At 44.7% G+C, this 26,438-nt stretch overlaps 1 protein-coding gene across 1 annotated transcript in view; it reads left to right on the forward strand.

Moving 5' to 3' along the window:
• Nucleotides 1-26,438, forward strand: part of IQCA1 (IQ motif containing with AAA domain 1) — a gene marked incomplete at its 3' end in the record, with an annotated part of 138,928 nt that overhangs the window by 58,672 nt on the left and 53,818 nt on the right. Inside the window, exon 7 of the mRNA XM_014961996.1 lies at nt 21,167-21,251. Within this exon, the coding sequence (XP_014817482.1) occupies nt 21,167-21,251 (85 nt within the window). The remainder of the gene's footprint in view (nt 1-21,166; nt 21,252-26,438) is intronic.

Consider the following 26,438-nt stretch of genomic DNA (forward strand, 5'->3'; position numbering starts at 1 on the left):
AATTGGGCTTTTTCTGGGGAAAAAAAAAAAAAAAAAAGTGGTGTGCCCTGTTCAGTGGATTCAGTGTTAGGTTGCAGTTCTCCCACACAGGACTTTCTTTATTTCTTCCTCAACCAGAGCCCCAATAGGATTTCTGAAGACAGGAACAGACAAATGGGGTGTTTAAAACTGATAACTAGGGTTTGATTTTCACCTCCAAGCTGGTTTTTGTTCCAGTAATCCAGCTCGATACGTACCTTGGCCCAGTGAGGTCCGCCGTGTCATCTGATCTATTCTTGGTTTGACCAGCGTAGCGTAGTCCTAATCAATAAGAAAGGAAGAAGGGGATGAATCCCAAGGGATGTTTTTTTATCTCCAACTGTGACAGGGAGAGGTATCTTCTCCGGCAAGTTAATACAGAGCAGGCAGAAGAACCAATTTTCCCACTTCCCCATTTCCAACAGCCAAGTGAACGAAGATCTGCTGGGCTCACAGAAACAAGAAACAGGCAGAGAAAAAAAGAAACAGAAGTCCCACTGGTGCCTGGTGGAAGGACAGAGAGGCACTGAAGAGCCAGTGCCTGGCAGAGGAGAGGTGTTTGAGGGATATTCTGGGAAGAGAAAGACTAAGGAAAAGCTTAGAAGTAAGGAGAATAAAAAGGAACATGAAGCACAGAGCAGTGGCGCCCAAGCTACAGCCCTTGCTCCACAGAACGAGCTCTTTGGAGAGCAGAGGAGGCAGAGGAGGTAGAAAAGACATTTTCAGCCTTGGCTCTGTAGAATTCAAAGAAGAAAGGAGGCAAGTGGGGAAAAAAGAAACGTGGCACGGACCGACACAAGCAGAGCAAAAGGGGTAGCAGAAAGAGTCATGAGGAGCCGGAGAGGCAGAATCAGAAGAGGGATGAAAGAGGCACAGAACTGGGAAAAAAACCTCTCCTATAAGTTACCAATTTGAAAAATAGGGACAGTTAGAACCAAAGGCTAATAGAAAATATGGCGTTCAATGCAAAGACAAAAGAGCAGTCCTCAAATGTGTACGCCAGCCAGCAAGCTCAGGTGGATATATGAAAAAAAAGACTAGATTGTCAGGAAGTCAGGTTTGACTCTGGAGATGATGAAGGCGTGCAAGTTATGGCTGAGAATGTGACGGTGACTAAAAGCCTGTTATTCTTTCTCACAAGAGAAAAGAGAGGGATATATTTAATTCTGAAACACAGTCATTTCACTGTTTTCCCTGGCAGTGGGTGGTTTAGAGTTTACAGGCTGGAGACTGTAGCAGCAGGGTGCTGAGGCTGAGTCAGGGCACTGCGGCTTCAACGTGTCGACATGTTTATTTAACAAACTCTTGACAGGTTGCTTAAGTGCTGAATTTCAAGTAAATTCCACACTCGGGCGACCTGCATCATCTAGCATAGAAAATCCAGGCTTATGCTGGACATTGGTGTAGTATCTACCACACCGCTGAGAGCTCTTCCCCTCCAGTCTCACTTCTCCTTGCCCTCCTCACCTCTACCTCGGACAAAATAACTCCTCTCTTTTTGACTCAAATACCAAATACACAAATGACTCGGGCGGTGTGGCTAGGAGCACTTGCCTGTGAAGATTGGGGCAAAAAAAGGTGGTTTTTTCAGCTTTCTCCTGGGAAATGGTCTCCCTTTTTCTGACAGTGTGCTTACTCTCTTCCTGTTGCTGAAAATAGGCTCAGATCCTGATGTTATTTAACGCAGCTAAGTCTTCATTCTAAGCAGACTCCCATCAACTTCCAGGGGGTTCATGGTTCACTGTTGTTTCTGATCAAGTTTATGAGTTAGCATTAGACTCACAGAATCCCATGGAGTTGGAAGGGACCAGTTAGGCCCACAGAATCACATGGGGTTGGAAGGGACCTCTGGACATCATCTAGTCCAACCCACCTGCCAAAGTGGGTCCACCCAGAGCAGGTTGCACAGGAACATGTCCAGGCAGGTTTGGGATGTCTCCAGAGAAGGAGACTCCACCACAGACTCAGCTACCATAAGGTACCATTAGGGTTGAGAGCACAGCTTCAAGGCTTTTTCAATGGTGCTACAGACAGGTAGAAGCACATCCTCTTGAGCCCCAAGGACTTGCTTTCCAGACAGTTCACCACCAGTGCAAGATCAGGGAAAACTAACAAAGTGCTGTGGCTCTTTGGGCTTTTCTGCTGAAAGGCTCAATCCTAGGCTTTCTGCCTGCCACGGGGCTTTTCCACAGCCCCATCTTGCAGGAATGTTCAGAACTTCAAGTATCTGCAAGCACATATTCATCTTTCCATCAGGTGTGATTTGCAATGCACACCTCTTGCCACCCTTGCATACAGATTATGCATTAGGGACATTAAAAGCTCATTCAGATCTGAACGGTCACACATTAGCAAAGCCATAACAAGCATGGTTCTTCTTCAGACCAGCTTCTCCTCCTCCACTTTGCTCCTCAACCTGCTTGCTTCTACGTCACTCTGCCCAGAAAAGACTTAGCTTTTCCCCACCCCATGTCTCAGTCCCAGTTTCTGTCTCTGCAGTTTCCAACTGTAAAGCTCTAACCAACCACTCTGGTGATGGTAAACCAAAGGCAAGTTGCAACTCCTTGTTCTAAATCTTGGGAGCAAAAGGGTGGATCCAATTAGACATTCTCACTTATTTAGCATAAGCAAAAATTATGTTTTTAGCTAGTCTCCACCTTGGAAAAACCTGAACCACATGGGCCAGTATTTTCAAATCTATCTATCATAAATTAAATACAGAACATCTATATAAGAAATACAGAATTTTCAGCCCAAACGATTAAAACCTTGGCAAACCCTTGATTAACTGAGAAATAGAGCTTTGTAATGGGCAGCGTCAAGCAGCGACACTTGGGGAAGTGCTAAAACCAGAACTGGAAAATTAGTCCAGCTGTTTTGGGGTTGTCAGTGCCTGCCCAGTGCACAGCTGGGCACAGCTGTTCATGCAAGACAGGAGCCAGGATCAGGTTAAGCATCAGAGGTTTGAATGCATGAGGAGCAACAGCAAACAGATAGAGGAACACACAGGAGAGACGTCCCCCATGAAGCCCCAGATAAGGCAGGGAGAAGATGAGAGGAAGCAGGTCTTGCACCACCTTCTCCCACCGTAGGGCTGCCAACGATTGAGCTTTTCCAGTGCCATTTTTGGTGCCTAACTTTTTCAAATATTTTGTTGGGATCCGTTGCCTCCCCATCACAGGCCCAGTTTCAGCTAGTTAGGTAGTGTGGTGTGGAGACAGCCACAGGGTGAGTGGTCAGGAGACAGCCACAGGTGTAGTTCTGCATGCACAAACAGGATGCCTCCTTATTCTCTGGTCTCTCATCTATAAAATATACTCATATATATATATATATGCTCAGCTACCATAAGGTACCATTAGGGTTGAGAGCACAGCTTCAGTGAAAGTAGGTTCTTAGGTGGTTAATAAAACATCTAGAGGTGTTTAAATAGAATGATTTTGTGCCTTTCAATATGGGGCATAACTCAAATTCCAATAGGGGTAAGCAAAAATGATGAGGAGTTGGGAGGGAAGGAGGACACAGGCAGCAGAAGCAGGTTGTCCCATCAGCCTCTAGATCTCCATAGTGGACTAAAGCATCTTTTTTCCATTGGGCTGATGATTTCCCTTGAGAGCACCAAACTATCCCTTTGCTAGGTGGGCAGCGTGCTGCTTGTTTTGGCAAGCATCTGGGTAAACTCCTTCCAACTCAAAGTTAGCGTTGAAGTTGGTCCCTCCAACTCCTAGATTGGATTGCATCTTGACTGAACACCCAGAAGGTTTGAAGGTAGTATTTCTGTGGGCAGAACAAGAACTTGCCTGAAACCTGAGTCTCGTCCACGCTGTGCAGAGTCAATATGTTTCAGTTTTACTGCGAATTTCAGTGCAGGGAAGATTAGTCAGGCTCCATCAAGCAGGTTGTTTTTATTATCCAGGTCAGACTTCGGGGCTTTTAAGTCATGCTGCATTTCAGTCCTGTGCAGATACAACAGGAAATCTAATTATTTATAGTAATTTACTTTAAACACACCCAGCTAATAGCTTCACAAACTAGCTATGTTTTGTCTGCTGTGTCGGGCATCCTTAGGACTTGGGAAAGAGCAGTATTAAGAGTTACCATCCTGGGTTGAGTCAGAGACATTTAACAGTGCATAGAAGGGGGGTTGCTAATTCTCATTAGGCTATATTGGTACAAAATAATTATATTGACATAGTACTGTTCAGTAAGATGGTACCAAATGTGTTAATGTTTGAGTTGGGCAAGGAGCACAAAACCATAAAAGAGGTGGTTCAGGATTTACCAAGATAGAATCATAGAATTTCCCAGGCCGGAAGGGACCTCCAAAGGTCATCTAGTCCCACCTCCCCGCAGTCAGCAGGGACACCCCCAACTAGACCAGGTTGCCCAGGGCCTCGTCGAGCCTCACCTCGAATATCTCCAGGGAAGGGGCCTCAACCACCTCCCTGGGCAACCTGTTCCAGTGCTCCACCACCCTCACAGTGAAGAACCCTCTCCTCATCTCCAGTCTAAATCTGTTCCCCTCCAGCTTGAAGCCATTGCCCCTCGTCCTGTCACTGCAGGCCTTTCTAAACAGGCTCTCCCCACCCTTCCTGTAGGCTCCCTTCAGGTACTGGAAGGCTGCTATTAGGTCTCCCCGGAGCCTCCTCTTCTCCAGGCTGAACAACCCCAGCTCCCTCAGCCTGTCCTCGTAGCAGAGGTGCTCCATCCCCCTGATCATCCTTGTGGCCCTCCTCTGGACCCTCTCCATCAGGTCCATGTCCTTCTTCTATTGAGGGCTCCAGACCTGCACACAATACTCCAGGTGAGGTCTCACCAGAGCAGAGTAAAGTGGCAGAATCACCTCTCTGGACCTGCTGGCAACGCATCTTTTGATGCAGCCCAGGATGGGATTGGCCTTCTGGGCTGCAGCTGCCCACTGCCTGCTCATGTCCAGCTTCTCATCCACCAGCACCCCCAAGTCCCTTTCCTCAGGGCTGCTTTCCAATACCTCACCCCCAGTCTGTACTGATGGTGAGGATTGTTCCGGCCCAGGTGCAGAACCTTGCATATTTGTGTGATACCAGGAAACTGCATTGCCCTTACCTAAAATCTGTTCAAGTACTCCCCTCCTCTCTCTTTTTAGAGTGTCTTAACTGACACAGTAATCCTTTGGTGGCTTGGAAAGGAAGTTTACTCTCCTGTTTTGTATTCCCCATCACACAGGGAGACTGGCTCTTCCTCGTGGATTTTTCTGGAAAGCATCTAACGCAGCCACTAATTTTGAAGATAGGGCTTTAAAGCGTGGCTATAAGTCTGTGTAGCTGCAGGAGTCCTCCAAATCTTCCAAGTCAAAATACAATTTGCTCCGAGGGAGCAAATTCCAGAGCCGGAGCTCTGCCATCTTTTTGTATTGCATACATGTGCTTCCCATCACTGGCTCAGCTCTGATAGCTGCTGCAGAGAGGGTAATGCTATGCCCTAAACGGCGTTTCACCTTCCTTCTCTTCTGGGAAATCATGTGTAAAACCATAGTTTTATTCTTTCTATATTGCAAGGCTTGCAATTGTGGGAGGCCTGGGAACTAGGGGGAGCGAAGGTGGGAGCAGTTGATTGTAGCCTCTCCCACGTACGTGCCTATATTTCATTCCCATCCAAACCTAATCTTTAACATTCTTTGCTCCGGGGAGCTCTGCTATCCTATAATAAGTCTATTCCAGACAACTGATCTTCTGTACAGGCCCGTGAAGCAATGCATTTATATCTCCAGTCCTGAAAAAAATAAATACAAAAGAGCCCTAAAATTTAGCGAGTGAGTATTTCACTGAATTTCACTGAATTTTAGAGTTGGAAGGGACCTTCTAGAGATCATCTCGTCCAACTCCCCTGCTGAAGCAGGATTGCCTAGAGCTTGTCAGAGCATGTTACTCAGGAGCATCCAGGTGGGTCTTGAAAATCTCCAGAGAAGGGGACTCCACACCCTCCCTGGGAAGCCTCTGCCAGGGCTCTGTCACCCTCACCGTGAAGAAGTTTCTCCTCATATTTGAGTGGAACCTCTTCTGTTCCAACTTGTGCCCGTTGCCCCTCGTCCTCTCATTGGGAACCACTGAAAAGAGTCTGGCTCCCTCCTCCTTCAACCCACCCTTGAGATACTTGTCAGCATTAATAAGGTCTCCCCTCAGCCTTCTCTTCTCCAGACTAAAGAGTCCCAGCTCTCTCAGTCTCTCCTCATCAGGGAGATGCTCCAATCCTTGAATCATCTCTGTTGCCCTTCACTGGACTCTTTCCAGCAGTTCCCTGTCCCTCTTGAACTGGGGAGCCCAGAACTGGACACAGGATACCAGTTGTGGCCTCCCCAGTGCAGAGCAGAGGGGGAGAATGACTTCCCTTGACCTGCTGGCCACACTCTTCCCTATGCAACCCAAGATACCATTGGCCCTCCTGGCCACAAGAGCACACTGTTTGCTCATTGTCATTTTGCTGTCCACCAGGACCCCTAGATCTTTCTCTTCAGAAGTTGTCTCCAGCAGGTCCACCCCTAACCTGTACTGGTACCTGCCATTCTTCTTCCCCAGGTGCAGGACCCTACACTTTTCCCTGTTGAACCTCATGAGGTTCTTCCTTGCCCAGCCCTCCAGCCTGTCCAAGTCTTACTGGATGGCAGCACGGCCCTCTGGGGTGTCAGCCACCCCTCCCCTTCAAGTCTTAACCCTCAAATCGTACTTCCCACACCAATTTACCTGTTAGGCCGCGTTGGTAGAAGGAGATTACTGATGTTTGGGCACTTTGCTTCTCCCAAAAGTGGGCTGCAGTTCCACATTCCCAGAGGACACATCCCACGTCTCACCAGCCAGGTGTCCACCTCTTCTGCCTCTGCAGCACCAGCCTCACCTTGAAAACAAATGCTCAGAAAGCACCTTATTAAGCCATCAGGTAAACAAACATTAATAAAAAAAAAACATTTTGTGCTTATAATTGATTAAATTTGAGTGCATCTCCATGAGTAAGCACATGAGGAAGAGTTAAGTCATTTAGAGAGGCAGTGCCAAAGTTCTACAAAAGGCATTTGGTGATCAGTCTCTAAGATTGCCCACATTGACGGTTGGACAAGATGATCTTTAAGGTCCCTTCCAACCTAGAAGATTCTGTGATTCTGTTTTCAGCCAGTTTAGGTAGACTATAGGACCTACACAAGAGACATACCCCAAACAGGTACAACAGTACAGCAATCCAATTTTGCTTTCGCAGAACTCAAAGGTGAGGGTTAATGAACCTGGCATCTCCAGGCATTACAATGTGTTTCTTGGACTGCAGAGATGACTGGGTTTTTCAATTAACAGTGGTGATAAATGGATGCTCTTAATACCAGCCTGAGACTGGCTTCTAATTGAGCTCATCTGGAGTGTTTCTCCTTGTCTTTTCTCACGCTTTTTTTAATTGCCAAAGCGGAGATTCTAAATCATTTTTTCTTGCTACTGAGCTATTTGGTTATTAGCATTGACCAGGAGTCTGAAAACATCTCTAGTGCAGAGAATCCATAGATAAAGTTATTCTTCAATATGAGGTTTCCTGGTTTTACAGTCTGTGTACACCTGATTGTGATTTATTCAAATAAGGCTGCGCAAGCCAGTTGGGATGAACATTGGAAAATCAAGCACTGTGACCGCTTTCATATGCATGAAATTGACTCAGATTTATCATTAAGGAGTTCATTTAAACACTCAAGCAAACCACACAGAGCTGGGTCTCTTGCAGGGGGCAAGAACGTTAGCAGCAGCGAAATAAAGAGCAGGATATTTGGTTGCCTTCTTTAAAACTTAGGAACAAACTGGAGGAACAAACTAGGGTGGAGAATCACGGAATTGTCAGAGTTGGAAGGGACCTCTAGAGATCATCTGGTCCAACTCCTCCCTCGACCTACTGGCCACACTCTTTGGCCCTCTTGGCAACAAGGGCACGTTGCTGGTACATGGAAAGTGTACTAGTGTATCTACCAGGACTCCCAGATCTTTCTCCTCAGTATTGCTTCCAGAAGATCCACCCCTAACCTGTATTGGTGCCTGGGGTTCTTCCTCCCCAGGTGAAGGACCTTACATTTGTCCTTGTTGAACCTCATAAGGTTCTTCTCTGCCCAGCTCTCCAGCCTGTTCAGGTTGCTCTGGATGGCGGCACAGCCCTCTGGGGTGTCAGCCAGCCCATGATTCTCATTCCCCACAAGTTTTGTTTCAGCATCACGATTGCTTTTGAAGGAATCTCAGTCTTAGCTATGAGTAGTGCCATTAGCACAGCACATGATACTGGTCTTAAGAGAAGGAGCAAGCTGGCTCTCCCAGGCAGTAACGCGATGCCTGACCATTCCCCACAAGTTTTTCTTCAGCATCATGTTTCCTTTTGAAGGAAGCTCAGTCTTAGTCACGAGTAGTGCCATTAGGACAGCACATGATACTGGTCTTAAGCGAAGGAGCAAGCCGGCTCTCCCAGGCAGTAACGCGATGCCTGACAGATGCTGATTACACATTGTCCTTTACAAACGCTTCAAGTCAAATCAGGGGCAGGCAGCAGGTCAGAGGCACAATGATCCATGAGTGGGACCGCAGTGGTAGAGTGGTTGAAGAGGACAGTCTGCACATACAGATCATTTTGATGCAGGGAGGTGAAAAAGGAGGCAAGTTTAAGTTATGCCAGATGAGACTGCGTCCCTGCATTGATACCCTAGGTATGAGACAGACTCACAGATAGAGCTGCTGCATCGTGTTATCCTGCCCCTCTGCTCTGCCCTGGGGAGGCCCCATCTGGAGCACTGGGTCCAGTTTTGGGCTCCCCAGTTCCAGAAGGACAGGGAACTGCTGGAGAGCATTTGTCCTTGTTGAACCTCATAAGGTTCTTCTCTGCCCAGCTCTCCAGCCTGTTCAGGTCGCTCTGGATGGCGGCACAGCCCTCAGGGGTGTCAGCCAGCCTTCCTAATTTGGTGTCATCAGCAATGATGGATAGCAGTCCTGAGGAGAAGGACTTGGGGGTGTTGGTGGATGAGAAGCTCAACGTGAGCCGGCAGCCCAGAAAGCCAACCCCATCCTGGGCTGCATCAAGAGATTCCTGTGAGGGTGGCAGAGCCCTGGCAGAGGCTGCCCAGGGAGGTGGTAGAGTCTCCTTCTCTGGAGACATTCAAACTCACCTGGACACGTTCCTGCGGGACCTTCTCTGGGTGGCCCTCCTTTGGCAGGGGGTTGGACTAGATGATCTCCAGAGGTCCCTTCCAACCCCATGGTGTCTGGTGCCACCTTCACTGTCACCTCAGATTTACCCATCTTCTTCACGCTGAAGTGATGCCAGCACTTGCAAAACAGATAAAAAACACGTTATTTTACCCCACTTACATCAGGTAGGCTGGCTTGTTTTAACAACTAACACAAAAGGCTACATATTACTCTTACGTGCCATGCCATATTTATTCCAGTATTTAAATAAGGGCAGATCAAAGCACAAAACTCCTCTGTTCAGTTTCAGCCTCTTACCCCCCAATTTTCCAGACATATATAAAGGATGCATATGCTGCATAACACACGTAGGGAGACTCACGTGCCCCGAGTGCGTTGAATTTATTATTCATGCACACAACTATCCATCCAGTGTATGAACAGTAGGTTCAGGGAGAGCACAGTCATTTCGGGGAGGTTTTAATCAGCTAATGCCGCTAATACCCTTGAAATACTTCAAGTACCTTTCACAGTCAGGTGGTGGCAGAAGAAATACAGCCCATGCAAAATTATTTCAGAACCAGGAGGGGGGCAAAGTCCTGAGGGACCCAACACAGAGCTTGGGTGCAAGTGGTACTTTTCCAGGTGGGCGACCCGTCCAGGACACCATTTCTTAACCCTCCCCAAAGCTTTTTAACAAAACTCCTCTGTTCAGTTTCAGCCTCTTAGTCCCCAATTTTCCAGACATATATAAAGGATGTATATGCTGGATAACACACGTAGGGAGACTCACGTGCCCCGAGTGCGTTGAATTTATTATTCATGCACACAACTATCCATCCAGTGTATGAACAGTAGGTTCAGGGAGAGCACAGTCATTTCGGGGAGGTTTTAATCAGCTAATGCCGCTAATACCCTTGAAATACTTCAAGTACCTTTCACAGTCAGGTGGTGGCAGAAGAAATACAGCCTATGCAAAACTATTGCAGAACCAGGAGGGGGGCAAAGTCCTGAGGGACCCAACACAGAGCTTGGGTGCAAGTGGTACTTTTCCAGGTGGGCGACCCGTCCAGGACACCATTTCTTAACCCTCCCCAAAGCTTTTATCTTCAGGTTGAAGTGACAGGCCATGATAAAACTATTTAAAGCAGCCATGCCCAGTTTACAACCTTTTTTCCCTTCCTTAGAAATGAGTTTTGGCTTGTTTTGCTAACACCTTGACTTCTAAGAAGCAAAAGCGACCGCTTGAATTTCTCATCATTGTTTATCCAATAAGACAAAATGCTCTCTGTAGCCATCTTCAGGTTGAAGTGACAGGCCATGATAAAACTATTTAAAGCAGCCATGCCCAGTTTACAACCTTTTTTCCCTTCCTTAGAAATGAGTTTTGGCTTGTTTTGCTAACACCTTGACTTCTAAGAAGCAAAAGCGACCGCTTGAATTTCTCATCATTGTTTATCCAATAAGACAAAATGCTCTCTGTAGCCCATTTCATTCCAAATCCCAAAGAAACTTGTGATGTTGGAGGACAAGTTATTCCAACTCCACTCCAAATCCCTAAGAAACTTGTGATGTTGGAGGACAAGTTATTTCTTTTGGCTGGCCTTGCTACCAAAAAAAAAAAAAAAAAAAAAAACTTTATTTTTCCTCTTTTACAGAATTCATATTGTGTTAATAAAGAACTGTTGATTCCCTCTGGCTGACTCTGCAGGAAAGCTATTCTTGCAAAGCTTCTAGTCTGAGTTAAAGTAATCTTGCTTAAAACTGGCCATAATTGTTTCAGTCTCTTAAGTTGAATACTAAGCGCAGGAAATATTGCCAATTTGAGTCAGAATTTGGCATTCCGTGAAGGCAGGATAAGCTGACCAAAGGTAAGGAATTCGGTAAATGCGAGGGGAATTTGACCTGACATTTCTTTGAGCCAGCTTCTGTATTCTTGACCTCGTTCTAAAGAAGAATGGAAAGATGTAAGAAAAAAAATCAAAACAGATGAGAGTTTAACAAGAGTTGCGCGCTCCAGAGTGCTCATTCCTCCATCAGCCAAGCCCCCCCAGATGGTGGTGGCTGGGCCCTGAGGGAAGTTCTTCCTCTGCAGGAAGGGTTGCTCAACCCACATTCTCCTTACCCCCGGGTTGACAGGATCACATTCCTCGAAAGGCTGTAGACAGTCAACAGGAAGCTGACACTGGAAATAAGCCTGGGGACAGTCTGGTTGTGGAAGAAGGGGAGCAGCCTTGCACCTTTTGAGACAGCCCCTGGAGGAAGGGGCTCCGGTAAACATGGGGTGATGAACAAGTCCAAGAGAAAAGGACAGGCACTAAACGAAGCGTAGACCTGCAAACCAAAAACATGGGTGCTGGATGAGCTCAGGCACTAAATGAAGCGTAGACCTACAAACCAAAAACATGGGTGCTGGATGAGCTCTGAAGCTCTTGGAGAAGCAAAAAAGGCAGGATTTCTGGTTCTCTCAGGCCCGTTTCTGATAAGTAAGATTTTTGCCCCAACGCAAGTACATACAGTCATTTTGATGAACTCATCACTAATTACTTGCAGGCCTGGCAAGGCCAACAACAGAAATACTGCAGACTAGAGACTGCTGTGTGACACCAAGATGTGCCCTGCTCACAGCTCAGAAACCATTCCCTCCAAGGGCAGGGATGGGACATCCAGGTGTCCTTGGGTCTACCAGGAGATGCCTTTACTGTTACTACAGGGAGCCTCACACCAGGCTTACCAGCAGCTCTGCCCAAGACTGTTCTGCATGGCAGGAGTCAAGGCAAAAAATGCTAAATAACCCTATAAGAATCTTCTTTCCAGCCCCTTTAACCTCATTTCCATTTCCATGCTGTGCCAGGTACATTTACTACTTGTCTTCTCTAGGTTTGTCTAAGCTTTCAATATGGGTTGGGTGTTACTAGCTCTTGCAAAGGAGTTCAGTTATGGAGGTCAGGATGTCATTTCTCCCAATCCTGAGTTAATTCAGACTTGAGCTCTGAGAAAACTCCTGGCAATATTTTTGTGGGTATGGAGGGACATATAAAGAACTGTTGATTCCCTCTGGCTGACTCTGCAGGAAAGCTATTCTTGCAAAGCTTCTAGTCTGAGTTAAAGTAATCTTGCTTAAAACTGGCCATAATTGTTTCAGTCTCTTAAGTTGAATACTAAGCGCAGGAAATATTGCCAATTTGAGTCAGAATTTGGCATTCCGTGAAGGCAGGATAAGCTGACCAAAGGTAAGGAATTCGGTAAATGCGAGGGGAATTTGACCTGACATTTCTTTGAGCCAGCTTCTGTATTCTTGACCTCGTTCTAAAGAAGAATGGAAAGATGTAAGAAAAAAAATCAAAACAGATGAGAGTTTAACAAGAGTTGCGCGCTCCAGAGTGCTCATTCCTCCATCAGCCAAGCCCCCCCAGATGGTGGTGGCTGGGCCCTGAGGGAAGTTCTTCCTCTGCAGGAAGGGTTGCTCAACCCACGTTCTCCTTACCCCCGGGTTGACAGGATCACATTCCTCGAAAGGCTGTAGACAGTCAACAGGAAGCTGACACTGGAAATAAGCCTGGGGACAGTCTGGTTGTGGAAGAAGGGGAGCAGCCTTGCACCTTTTGAGACAGCCCCTGGAGGAAGGGGCTCCGGTAAACATGGGGTGATGAACAAGTCCAAGAGAAAAGGACAGGCACTAAACGAAGCGTAGACCTGCAAACCAAAAACATGGGTGCTGGATGAGCTCTGAAGCTCTCAGAGAAGCAAAAAAGGCAGGATTTTTGGTTCTCTCAGGCCCGTTTCTGATAAGTAAGATTTTTGCCCCAACGCAAGTACATACAGTCATTTTGATGAACTCATCACTAATTACTTGCAGGCCTGGCAAGGCCAACAACAGAAATACTGCAGACTAGAGACTGCTGTGTGACACCAAGATGTGCCCTGCTCACAGCTCAGAAACCATTCCCTCCAAGGGCAGGGATGGGACATCCAGGTGTCCTTGGGTCTACCAGGAGATGCCTTTACTGTTACTACAGGGAGCCTCACACCAGGCTTACCAGCAGCTCTGCCCAAGACTGTTCTGCATGGCAGGAGTCAAGGCAAAAAATGCTAAATAACCCTATAAGAATCTTCTTTCCAGCCCCTTTAACCTCATTTCCATTTCCATGCTGTGCCAGGTACATTTACTACTTGTCTTCTCTAGGTTTGTCTAAGCTTTCAATATGGGTTGGGTGTTACTAGCTCTTGCAAAGGAGTTCAGTTATGGAGGTCAGGATGTCATTTCTCCCAATCCTGAGTTAATTCAGACTTGAGCTCTGAGAAAACTCCTGGCAATATTTTTGTGGGTATGGAGGGACATGAAAAAATCAGAGCACCAGAACATTTTGCGAGCGTTGATGTTGCCAACTTTTTTGTTCTGATTTTTCCTCCTTTTTTTTTTTAACTGAAGCTAATATTGGAACTGTAAATTAAATCTTTTTGTTTCTCCTTGGCATCGTTCATGCCCATATTACCTTTTATTCTCATTCAAAAACTTAGCAGTGATTTGCAGTGCTACCTTCCCACGTCTCCGATTCAATTCAAGGAGAAAAGCCTATTGCCATTTTAAACCAGGAATAGTTTGTCAGAATTTTGAAGGTACTGATACATCAAAAAGTCCTTTTCCCTCCTTTTCCCTTATGGTTTACAGCAGGAAGCAGGAGAACCAGCAGTACTGGCAGAGAAGGCTCATGCCCAAGTCTGTCTGAAAGGGAACAGAGATTCCTTTTTTCTCCAATACACTAATTACCCATTGCTATCCTTAAAAGACCAGGAGGGTCCCTGAAAAAGTGAAATAACTTTATGACAAAGAAGAACAGGCTATTTCACTGTAAGAACTCAAGAAGCTTAAGAACAACTCTACTGGGTCAGCCAAAGGTCTACCTTTCCTGGCCAACGATACAACATGTAATAAAACTATCAGTGAGAATTACCACATTCAGGCCTGTCCCCTCCAAAAACTACTCCCAACTATTACTTGGCTTTGAAGATACTTCTACCATTTCAGATCTAAGGCAGGAATTGGGTACCCAAAAGTGTGTCTGTTGTTTCTAATTATGATAGTTAGGGTAATAAAGGGTATTACCTTTCCCCACAAACCTTTCACATTCATTCGTACGTGGGAATGTTTCTTCTTGCACATGGTTGGCCTCAAAATACTTGATCTTAAATTTTTAAAGCCGAATATTTATCCAGAACAATAAAGTTTCCAACCCTCCAAACAATTCTCCCTGAAAGTCACTCCATGAATTACTTCCATGCATAACTATCACACACACAAACAAACGCTTGGAGGATCAGGACCTTAGATAAAACATAAGCTGTAATATGGTTGTGTCCAAACCCATTAAAGATGACAAGAAGCCTGTGGAAATTAATCTTGCTTTAAAAGTAATTCTGTATTTGCCTAGGTTGTTTTTTCTGAAAGTGGTTTTCAAAGAACTAATGAAAGAACACACATAACAGGGAAGAAAATGCTGCAGCAAAGACACCTAAAATAAACCAAAACTGCTATTCAGGTAGTTTGAGAGAACCCATATCAGGTGGCATTGCAGAAATAAGTGAGAGCTACAAAACAACAAGGGGTTTATTTCTTTAAAGGGCCCCCTTTCCTTTTGTTTTTGTTCCTTTTCTGTGCAGAACACTCTGCCATCCCTCTGCCTAGAGCTTACAGCCATCATTCATGCCTTTTCTTCTGCACATGGCCCCCATCCTTTCTTACCCCTGAAAAAGAGTTAAACGCTCTTTTTCCTCCAAAGAACCATTTTTTATTTTTCCTGACAAGGCCTTTTATGCAATTAGCTAGAGAAGCCACGGCCAAAAAGAAAGAATAACACATGTAAAACCATGCCAGAGAACAGAGTAGGTAGTAACTTGTTGAGTCTGTTACCAGACAAAATGTTTAAATCAGTGGTGTGTTCTCATAAATCAACAGCCGTGTTTCGCCTTAACTATAACCATCCCTGAGCAACGTGGAATAAAGAGGAAACACTTAAGAAACAAACGGTGACTCTCCTGAAATGAGGAGGGGGGGGGGGGGGAAGCAGCAAGTGAGACAAGCACAGTGTAGGGTCATCTCCAAGACAAGGAGTTTATTTTCTAGGTCAGAATTGAGGTGCCACAACATTCGGGGCTAATCCAGCAGAGCCTGCTAATCGTACCGACACATACCAAGTCCTGGTCATGATTTGGAGATGTTAAAGAACCATCCAAACCTAGTTAACACTTGGACATTTATGGGGGTTGTGTGTTAAAACAAAAATTGAGCCCAGAAGAGCCAGAATGCAACGCTACACATTCGGAGACAAAAGGGTTTGCATTGCAGACCGTAAAAGATCATTCTTTTTCAATTACACTTGACAGATGTAAGTTAGGAATAGGTTTGGAAAGGGGGAGAGCAAGTAGCAGTGAACCAGAGAACAGAATGTAACTCGAGAAACAGCCCAAAAAATCTCATCAGATCCTTTTCTTTCTTAGCTGGGAGTGGAAGATGGTCTCTTGTCACCCTTCCATTTTTGTTCATCCCCTCGCTCTTCCGGTTGAGCTGGTTTGATTCAGATTTAGGGCCCCCATTTATTCCAATTAGATGGCTTTTCTGTAAAGCTGTTTACCAAATCCAGGCTATGCCCCCGTTGGCAGGATTTCACTGCTTTCCAAAAAAAAAGAAAAGTAATGGATTTCTCACACATCGAAGTTTCTAAAGATCCCTTCCTCAGCAATGTCCTCTGCAGCACAGAAACATTTAGTCATCCTCTTAAAGCAGTGGCTCTGACCCAAATATAAGATATTTTGCCTACCACAAACTCTGGCACTCATCAATTTGCTTTCCAGCAGTGCAAGCAAAGCTCCCAAACACATCTTTCTGCTCAGTGGCCTGTGAATACCCACCAGGGAGCAGGTCACCCCCAAGAACCATCCTCAGCTCCTTGCCTGCAGACTAGGAAGCAGCATCCTTAGTCCATAAGGGCTTCCCTAAGCTGCTGCTGGAGTTTGTTTCACAAGAGGGAGGTTTCTTCCTAAGCCCTACCTTTCCATCTCTCCTTATTTGCCTTCCCATCTTTCCATATTGGACCCTGTACAGCCACCAAGTCCAGTCCTACCAACCATCTATGCTTTTTACAAATTTCCTTCCTTCCTTCAGGCAAACGGTTTTACTAGAACTGCATCCTCCACATGAAATCAAATAGAATTTGCTTCTGCTTTTGCTTGCAGTCCTTAACACGTTGTCAGCACTCCCACTGAAGCAATCGTGTTGAAAATAAGAGTTGCTTCTTCCAGTTCTGGCATTTGCACATTTTTATGAGATGCTGGAAAAGCGCAATTGGATATTTTTTCCCGGCAAAATAATAAGTAACAGATTCGTTGAGTTCTGACTTGCCTCAGAACCAGGTGTTTCTGACATGTACCATATCTCTCAAATATATTACATGCTCCAGCACTCTTCTTATCAAGAGCTTAAGCTTTTAACGTTCTCCCCATCAACATGCAACAAGACTTTTGGACTTTCCTGACTACTAGTTTAGTTTTATGCATAGTGGTCCCTTTTCAGTGACACGCAGAGAGAGCATGAGGGTACATGAACTTTGTGGGCAATCTATCTGCTAGATACAGTGATGTATGTGCAAAGAAAAGTGTCAAGGTACTATGAATATTGAAAATAAATGTTGGGCACATAGAGAAAATGTAGACCAAGTACTTTTTTTTTCACACAACCAAGAAAGCCATCTAAACAACAAATACCAGTCTGAAATTCACACCCAGTGACCTCTAATGAGCTAGGCTTAGAGTGAATGTATTTGCAACTCAACTTTTGGAGTCAACGAACGATGCAGGTGCAGGTACGATGCTCTTCTACACCCCAGTTCATTTTCAGGCTAGTTTCTGACTATGGGGACCTCTGCAGTACCATCTTCTGTAAGTCTTGGTTTACAGCGTGGTTGTGCCATGAGTGCCACCAAGGATTTCTACCATAAAGCTCTCCTTTACACTTCCAAGAAAGCAAAACAGCGTGCTAGGCTTGAGTTTGGAGGAAGATTTTACATCTGGGTTAATTTTCTTTTAGTATTATTGCCTTAGAACTGGCTCTAATCATGAGCTTCATGATTAGATTCCTAGAAACTTCATCGTTTCTAGGAAGTTTCAAAAGGGAAGGGGCAGTTTAAAATTATTTGAACAAACCTGAACTGCAAAGCAAGCTCAAAACCATTCTACACGTTTGGAAGATCCTCCTAATTCAAGACCTGTTCCCTACATGTTTGGAAGATCCTCCTAATTCAAGACCTGTTCCCTATTTGACATGGGACATGGCTCATCGGAACCCTCTTGAGCCACAGATGACATGTATCATATCTGATGGAACAAAGATATAGGAATACCCTTGGCTGCTCGTGGAGCGCATTTTATCCTGATGTTTTGTCCTTATCAACAGCTATAATTTTATCCTGATGTTTTGTCATTATCAACAGCTATAAAACAAGCTTATACAAAACAGTTTAGGTCCAGTTGAATCCAAATTAGCATCTTATGACAAACGCACAAGACAATCCTTTGGAATGTCTCTGAGTAGAATGTTGTAAAAAGTGAATGAGGAATGAAAATTGAGATTCATTACGTTTGAAATGGACTTTTGACCAGGAAGATCAATGACTGCATTTTTCTCTGCAGATTTACAGGCCAAATGAGTCCCTGGTTTAACCTTTGAACTCAGAGGGTTTCATAAAGAGAGGAATTTGTCTATAAGGGTCATGCATACGCACGCTTTCCAGGCGTGACAAGATTGAAGTTGTAGTCATTTAAACCCAGAGGAGGAAAACCCACGTGAGGTTAGATAAGGAAATAGAATTAAGAGTACTGCTCCCCGACCATGGGACAACCACTTATATGCTAAACAACAGTACACAGGAAAGGATGAAGTCCAGAGAGAAAAAAAAAAACAAGATACCCCTCAAGAATTAGCTTGATTGAAACATGTGGTAGCTGTCTGCTCTCAGAGTCATTGATGGCCACAGGAACATACGTTCTGCATTGCCCTCAACCATAGACCTGGTCCCAGGACCATTGACTGGTTCATAAATGCACTTTTCTTGTGCAAAAAGACTAGGATTACCTTATCTTCACCAGAAGCTATTTTTTCAGCGTAAGCACTTGCTGTAGCTGCTACAAAAAGATGGGATGAGGCACGTCAGCCCAAACAGCTGCAGAAGAATCATGCAGAAAACACAGATTATAAACAAACTGGAACCCAATTCCAAATTTGATAGAATTTCTCCAGCGCTCAGATATACACACATCACGCATATCCAAAGGGTAAATGTTTCCAACTCCAAGAGCTGTAAATGATTTAAAAGTGAAAAGCTAGTACAAATACCAAATGTAACACTAATAAATATTGAAAGCTGGCACTGATAACAGCATTCACTGGGCAATGGACTCCAAACTGATTCTTCACCCACAGTGCATATTGCCTTTCCTTCCTCCCAGCTGGCACGAGTAAAGCAGGAACAGCCTCAATATCAGATTTTGAGAAATTTGTTGCTGTAAGCCAGCAACCCTAACCCAAATGTAGCGGCATTTAAAACCAAATTGCATTTAACATAAAATTGAGCTATTTTCTGGCTGTGTGTAAAAAAATGAAATACGATCTATCATTAAATAAACGAGACGATGCAGGTTTCTGAGGCCAAAACCCCATTCTTACTAGAATTTAAAAAAAAAATTACACTAAAAATGTGTCGTGGTTTTGGCTGGGATAGAGTTGGCTGGCTTACTGGCAGATGGTATAGTGCTATGTTTTGTTACACTAAAAATGTGTTGTGGTTTTGGCTGGGATAGAGTTGACTGGTTTACTGGCAGATGGTATAGTGCTATGTTTTGGTGTCAGGATGCAAAAAGTATTGGTAAAACACTGATGGTTTTGGTCGTTGCTAAGCAGTCTTCTGCTCCTCACACCACCCCACCAGCGAGTAGGCTGGGAGTGCACAAAAAGCTGGGACACAATCACAGAGTCTTCATGGTTGGAAAGGATGGAAGGGACCTTTGAGATCATTGAGTCCAACAATACACACACACAAAAAAAAAACCCCAAACTGTAAACGCAACAATCTCAGGCACCAGACCATGTCCTGAAGTGCCACCTCTACACGTTTCTTAAATCCCTCCAGGGATGGTGACTCCACCACCTTCCTGGGCAGGCCCTTCCAGTGCCTGACCACCCTCTCAGGAAAGTCATTCTTCCCAATATCTCATCTAAACCTCCCCTGCCCCAACTTCAACCATTTCCTCTGCTCCTGTCATGATTCCCTTGGGAGAAGAGGCCAACCCCCACCTCTCTCCACCCTCCTTTCAGGGAGCTGTAGAGGGCAATGAGGTCTCCCCTCAGCCTCCTCTTCTCCAAACTCAACATGCCCAGAACATGCTGGGACAGCTGATCCCAACTGACCAAAGGGATATTCCATACCATACGACGTCATGCACAGGATATAAAGCTGGGGGAAGGAGGATGAAGAGGAGGGACATTCAGAGTCATGGCATTTGTCTTCCCAAGTAACCATTAGGTGTGATGGAGCCCTGCTTTCCTGGAAAGGACTGACACCTGCCTGCCGATAGGAAGCAGAGAATCATAGAATGGTTAGAGTTGGAGGAATAGGAAGCAGGGAATCATAGAATGGTTAGAGTTGGAGGAGACCTTAAAGATCATGGAGTTCCAACCCCCCTGCCCTGGGCAGGGACACCTCCCACCAGACCAGGTTGCTCCAAGCCCCATCCAGCCTGGCCTTGAACCCCTCCAGGGATGGGGCAGCCACAGCTTCTCTGGGCAACCTGTTCCAATGAATTCCTTGTTTTCCTTGGCTTGCGTGCATGGCTTTTGCAGTACTTATTAAACTGTCTTTATCTCAACTCACAATTTTTTTTGTCACTTCTATTTTTCCAATTCTCTCCTCCATCCCAACTCAGGGAGAGGAGGAGGGACACGTGAGCAAGAGGCTGCATGGGTCTAACTGCTGGCTGGGGTTAAACCACGGAACGGTGACATCCCTTTGTTCCTGAAAACTTGTTTCTAGGATCACAGTGACCAAAGTCTTGCCTCTGTTTGCATATAGAACTAGTAATTGTTGAACGTGCGAGTCAGAGCTTACAATCAGACAAATGGTTTTTTTATCCTTTTGTATTACATTAATAGTAACTGGGGATCCAAACGGCACACGTGGTACTGTAGAAACAGAACTGATGCTCTGTTCCAAGGTTCTCAGCTTAAAATTGAGCCTACTGCTTAACAGTAGGCTAGGAAAATCCCTTAAGGTGCCAGTTGTTTTAAAAAGAAAAAAATTAAAGCAATTTTTATGAATCACGTTGACCTTTCTGAGCTATTTTCTTATCAAGGGAAATTTCCTTCCGAGGGAAGGTTACCATTCTATTTGAAAGTAGCACAAGTATTTTTCTGCAGCATCAGAGTTTTATTTGGAACAGAAAATCTTCCTGATACTACCAAACAAAGAGAAAAGTCTTACTGATATAATCCAAAAAGCTACAAAAGTGAAAGAAGTGAAAGAGTCATATCATTATAAATGGCCCTTAGACTGGATTTTTGTCTTTTAATCTTTCTGAAAGGTCTGGAAGCACCCTATGTTATCTATGCCATCCATGATACCCTTACCACAAAGCCCTTAAATTTCCCCCTCCCCAGCTTCCATCACCAGCCAATTGTGCAACTACATCGGAAAATTTTGAGGGTGGAGATTCTCAAACAAAAATACAACCTGGAAACCAGAAACTGATTTAAATAATTTTCTTTTTTTTAAATGCTGGATGTTGAGAGTAGAGCTATAAAAATAAACACTTATAAGCTAAGTCTCTTGGCTCTGAAATGGTGTCTTAAGAAATTCCTGAAGAACTTTCAATTGTCAACCAGGTGAACAATTATGGATTGTAATTCCTTTTCTATCTTTTGTTTACAGGCACATCATAGGCAAGTTTCCTGACTATCCTACTAAAGAGGCAGGAGGCTCAATGGCTATGCTTTCTGAAAAAACTCCAGAGCAGGTACTGTCACTCCTCTAGTGAGAAAGGATAATGGGATCGGGGAAGGAATGGCCACAAAACATGTCAGTTTATTTAACTAGCAATTTTTCATAACAACAGCCTCTAGAACTCCAGGAGCCCTGTAGTTAAAGAGCTTTTTGCTACAAATGAAGGGATTGTTTTCTTCCAAGGTAAATCACAAAACTCACATATCAAATTGGTTCCCTTTCGGGATGTGCATCCACTTAGTCATGGCAGAAGGTGCTCAGGCACACACCTCACAGATAGATAAATGTCTGAGGGAGCCAAGAAGAAAGGGCTCAGCTACAAAGAGTTGCTCTCCTGTTGCAAAATCCATGTAGTTAGACTGGTGCTAGCTACTAGTAGAAACAGATATTCCAACAGTTTAAAGAAACCTTGGTTTAAAACAGGTATCCAAAGCTACCCCAGAGGCTGAAGTTGGCTCCAGTGTGTTTGTACTCAGTATCAGCAGTCTAGAAATAATTAGCTTAGACACTCTTCTCTGCTTCAACTTACACAGAAAGGCCTAAGCCTTGATTTACTGCTAAGCATCCATTAAGCAAGCTTGAAGAAGGGGCACATTCAAGCTTCCAGTGTGTTTGTACTCAGTATCAGCACAGTCTAGAAATAATTAGCTTAGTTGAAACAGAGAAGAGTGTCTTACACAGGCAGGCCTAAGCCTTGATTTACTGCCAAGCAAGCTTGAAGAAGGGGCACATTCAAGCGAAGGAAGCATCTTAGTTTATCTTACGTGTTCTTGTAACAAACTCAGATGTTTTCCTGGTAAATTCTCTTTTGTGACCTCTCTTGCTAATAGAAACGGCTGATAATCTCTTCCCCTGATCACCCCCTCTCCAACTCCCTGAGAGGAGGGTGTAGAGAGGGGGGGGTTGGCCTCTTCTCCCAAGGGAATCATGACAGGAGCAGAGGAAATGGTCTGAAGTTGGGGCAGGGGAGGTTTAGATGAGATCTTGGGAAGAATGACTTTCCTGAGAGGGTGGTCAGGCACTGGAACAGCCTGCCCAGGGAGGTGGTGGGGTCACCATCCCTGGAGGGATTTAAGAAAGGGATTGATATGGCACTTCAGGGCATGCTCTAGTGCCTGAGATTGTTGGGTTGGGTGTTTTGTTTTGTGTTTGGTTGTTGGTTTTGTTCAGTGGGGTTTTTTTTGTTTGGGTTTTTCTGTGTGTGTGTGTATGGTTGGACTAGTTGTTTTTGTTCGGTAGTTTGTTTTTTGTTTGTTTTTTTCTGTGTGTGTATGGTTGGACTAGATGATCTCAAAGATCATCTCAGAAGTCCCTTCCAACCGTGAAGATTCTGTGATCTGGGTGTCACACACAGAAAGTGATTAAAGCCAGCTGAAGCTGTGAAGGCAGTGGTTGGCACTTGGAGCCAGTTCCACTCCCCACAATGATCCTAGCAGGACAATGAATCCATGGAGGGAGGTTATAAACACACAGGACTGGGATTTGTCCCCCAAGTGAACCAGGCATGGTGGCTACTGGTGGGGCTAGGGAAACTAAGCTGTCAAAGACTGACCTCTGTAGTCCTTAAAGCTTGCCTGTTGAGATGGACTGTTGTGTTCCTTAGCTGCCTGCAAGAGATGATCCACCACAGGTATGGTAAAGCAGTTATTTTGGATTCTTCCTTCCTGGAATGGTGGGGAAAAGCTTGGGGCGTGCTGGCAGTGTACGTGGTTTGAGGGGGATATAAATACAAACTAGCCCAGCATAAAGCACAATACCCTAACTATTAGTCTCATTGCTTACAAAAAACACCCCAGAAAAATGCTACAAACAGCTCTCTGTGCCTCACTAAAAAACAGATCTCCTGGTTTTAGCCAAGTTCAGAGCATGCTAAGGTCAACCCCACCGGCCCCTGTGTCTAAGCCACGCTGTTGTTCAGCCCCAGACAGAGTGAAGGAGAGACCCATTGGTTAAGTTTTCAGCTACTAAAGTAGAAACACATGCCAGAGTCAAGAAAGCTTTGTTGGCTGCTCTGAGCAGCAGGGGAGCCACCCAGCGAGTATGGCTTATTGCAGGAGAAGGCTTCAGGGGACTTTGGGCTAATTAGATCTGCTACCAACGAGGATAAACACAACTCAGAAAGGAAAACATTACGAGAAATTATACAGAGCAAAACTGGATATGGTAGTAGATTCTGGAGGAACATATTCTTCCTGTCCTCCTCCTGTCTTTGAATTCCTACCTTCAGCTATTTTGCTGTCTTTCCTGGGCATCTGCTTTCTCTTTGCATTAAAAAAAAAAAATTAAAAAAAATAATAAAGGAAGCTAAAAGTATAGTAACTGAAAGAAGAAAAAAAATGCAACTATCTTCCCAGCAAATTTTCACTAGCAATTATCTGATTTTCCAAGATCTTCAGGCCCATTTTAGCCAGCACAACCAAGAGCAGGATATATTTCACGTAACCTTAACAGATACTCAGAATGCAGTTGGCAAAAGAAAGTTAAAGTATGTTCATGATTTTACCTGAATGTCAGACAAGTAAAAGTATTTTTTGTTCTTCTGAGTCAGCCTGCATATTAAAAATCCCTAAGGCAACTGATTTTGTTCCACACTGGTCTACTGGGCAACATAGTAAATGAAATCCTGGCCCCATTGAAGTTAATGGGAGTTTTGTCCTTGACTTCAGGGGAGACAAGATTTCACCTCAGCTTCTGTGAATGGGTTGGTTACTCCCAAGTTAAACTCCATGAAAAATCAAGACCGAACTGTATTTAAAAAGTGAGCATTTTATAAGACTTAGGTAAAGACACTTTGGGGAAAATAAAATACAAATTAATCACTTCACGAACCATTGCTGCATTATTATATATTCTATATTTCTTTATCCTTTGACAACTCTGACCTTACTTGACTTTGTAATGTAGCTGGCCTCCTGCACAAACTGCTTCCATGACTTTTTACAAATACCTCTCAGAAAGGTGTGCCAGAAAAATCCCAAAGCAAAGTACTTGGTGGTATGTCAGAAAAATACGTACTATCCCTTTACTGGAAAGAAGCTTTTCTCTACTTTACATACCCTTCAAGAGAAATTTGAGATTTGGAGACGTCAGTGTAATTTCCCTGCATCTGTTCCAGATGTCTATCCCTAAAGGTTTTTTGGTTTGCTCTGAAGATAATCATCACATGTGACAATTTTTAGCTTTGCCCTTATACTGCTGCCAACAAAATTATGATCTCTTCCTGTAGCTCATTAAGACTCATCACCATGAAAATAAGCCAAGAAAGTTGCCATTTAGCAGACAGTTCCCCCTCTCTTCCAATTTTAAGTCACTTATTAGATAAAAAAAGATGCTCACTTACCAACGTTTTGGTGGGACATTCAATTGCTGGGTGGAGGACAAAGTCATTTCCACATTACTGTAATCTCAGAATCTGATCCAGCAGCAGAGAAGGGGCTGAGAAAAAGTTATGTGTTAGCTGCTGTGCATACATATGCTCCTCATCTTTGCTTGGCACTCTGTACAATGCTACGCTGCTAATTAGTATTCATAATTACCAGCAGCTAAAGATCCCCGTGAATCCCAGCAATCCGTTTCATTGTAAATGGCAGTGCAAGAGAACCCCAATAGTTAGTTAATATTTAATTAATATCCCTATTTCCCAGGTAGGGACAGTGCTAATTATGCGATCAAGTACTTCAATATTCACACACACACCCAAATATCTTACTTTTACCAAATAGATGTATCACAAATAGCTTTGAAGTGTCAGAGAAGGAGTCAAGAAGCTTCAGAGTTGTACTTTTTTGTACCCAGCATTTTGTAAACGTACTTTTATCCTGACAGCAAATACACAATGCGTACTTTTCACTAATAGAAGTAAACTAGAGAACTGTAGAGAGCCTACAGTTATGCTCACCTTTATTTCCTGTGTTCCACACTATTCTGGTTGCTTGTTTTAGAAATTATCAGGCTGGATTTTCACAACTGCTGAACACACAGGGCCGTCGGCTGGAGCTGGGCATCTCAAAGCCTTAGAATATTCTGGTGATTTCAAGTTAATCCATGCAGGAGGACAGAAATGGTACTCAGTCTCTGTTAAGACACACAATGGGCAGATGGATTCTACCTCCGGATGGTTCACTATAATGAAGCCATTCAGCTGGTAGACTCCTAGTCCAGAATCTCTCCACATGCCCATGGTCATGAACTCACAGAATCACAGAATTGTCATGGTTGGAGAGGGCCTCTGAGGTCACTGAGTCCAACCTTACACACAAAAAAGATCCCCACAATCTCAGGCACTAGAGCATGCCCTGAAGTGCCACCTCTACATGGTTCTCAAATCCCTCCAGGGATGGTGACTCCACCACCTCCCTGGGCAGGCCCTTCCAGTGCCTGACCACCCTCTCAGGAAAGTCATTCTTCCCAAGATCTCATCTAAACCTCCCCTGCCCCAACTTCAGACCATTTCCTCTGCTCCTGTCATGATTCCCTTGGGAGAAGAGGCCAACCCCCACCTCTCTCCACCCTCCTTTCAGGGAGCTGTAGAGGGCAATGAGGTCTCCTCCCCTCAGCCTCCTCTTCTCCAAACTCAACATGCCCAGTTCCCTCAGCCTCTCCTCGTAGGACTTGTTCTCCAGACCCCTCCCCAGCTTGCTGGCTCTCCTCTGGACACGCTCCAGCACCTCAATGTCCTTCTTGTGGTGAGGGGCCCAGAACTGAACACAGTACTTGAGGTGAAGCCTCACCAGTGCCCAAGACAGAGGCACCATCACTCTGTTGGCTGAAGTCTGTAGTCTTGGTTGTATGCCTAAAGCCAGGCAGTATCAACAACACCTTTGCACCTCTACCATCCACCTTACCTAAATAAAAATAAAAATAAACCCCACACCAAAAAACCCAACATTACGCTGAGCAAAACTAACAGATTTTTTATAAACACATTCAATGGAGGCTAACGTTTTGAAATGTTTGCTAGAAAACAAACAGAGGAGTGAGGGGGTTTAACTGGCAAGTTAAGCTACATTTGAGGGCCTCTGAGGTCACTGAGTCCAACCTTACACACAAAAAAGATCCCCACAATCTCAGGCACTAGAGCATGCCCTGAAGTGCCACCTCTACATGGTTCTCAAATCCCTCCAGGGATGGTGACTCCACCACCTCCCTGGGCAGGCCCTTCCAGTGCCTGACCACCCTCTCAGGAAAGTCATTCTTCCCA

This window comes from Calidris pugnax, unplaced genomic scaffold, assembly GCF_001431845.1.
Source record: "Calidris pugnax isolate Ruff unplaced genomic scaffold, ASM143184v1 scaffold357, whole genome shotgun sequence".
NCBI lineage: Eukaryota > Metazoa > Chordata > Aves > Charadriiformes > Scolopacidae > Calidris > Calidris pugnax.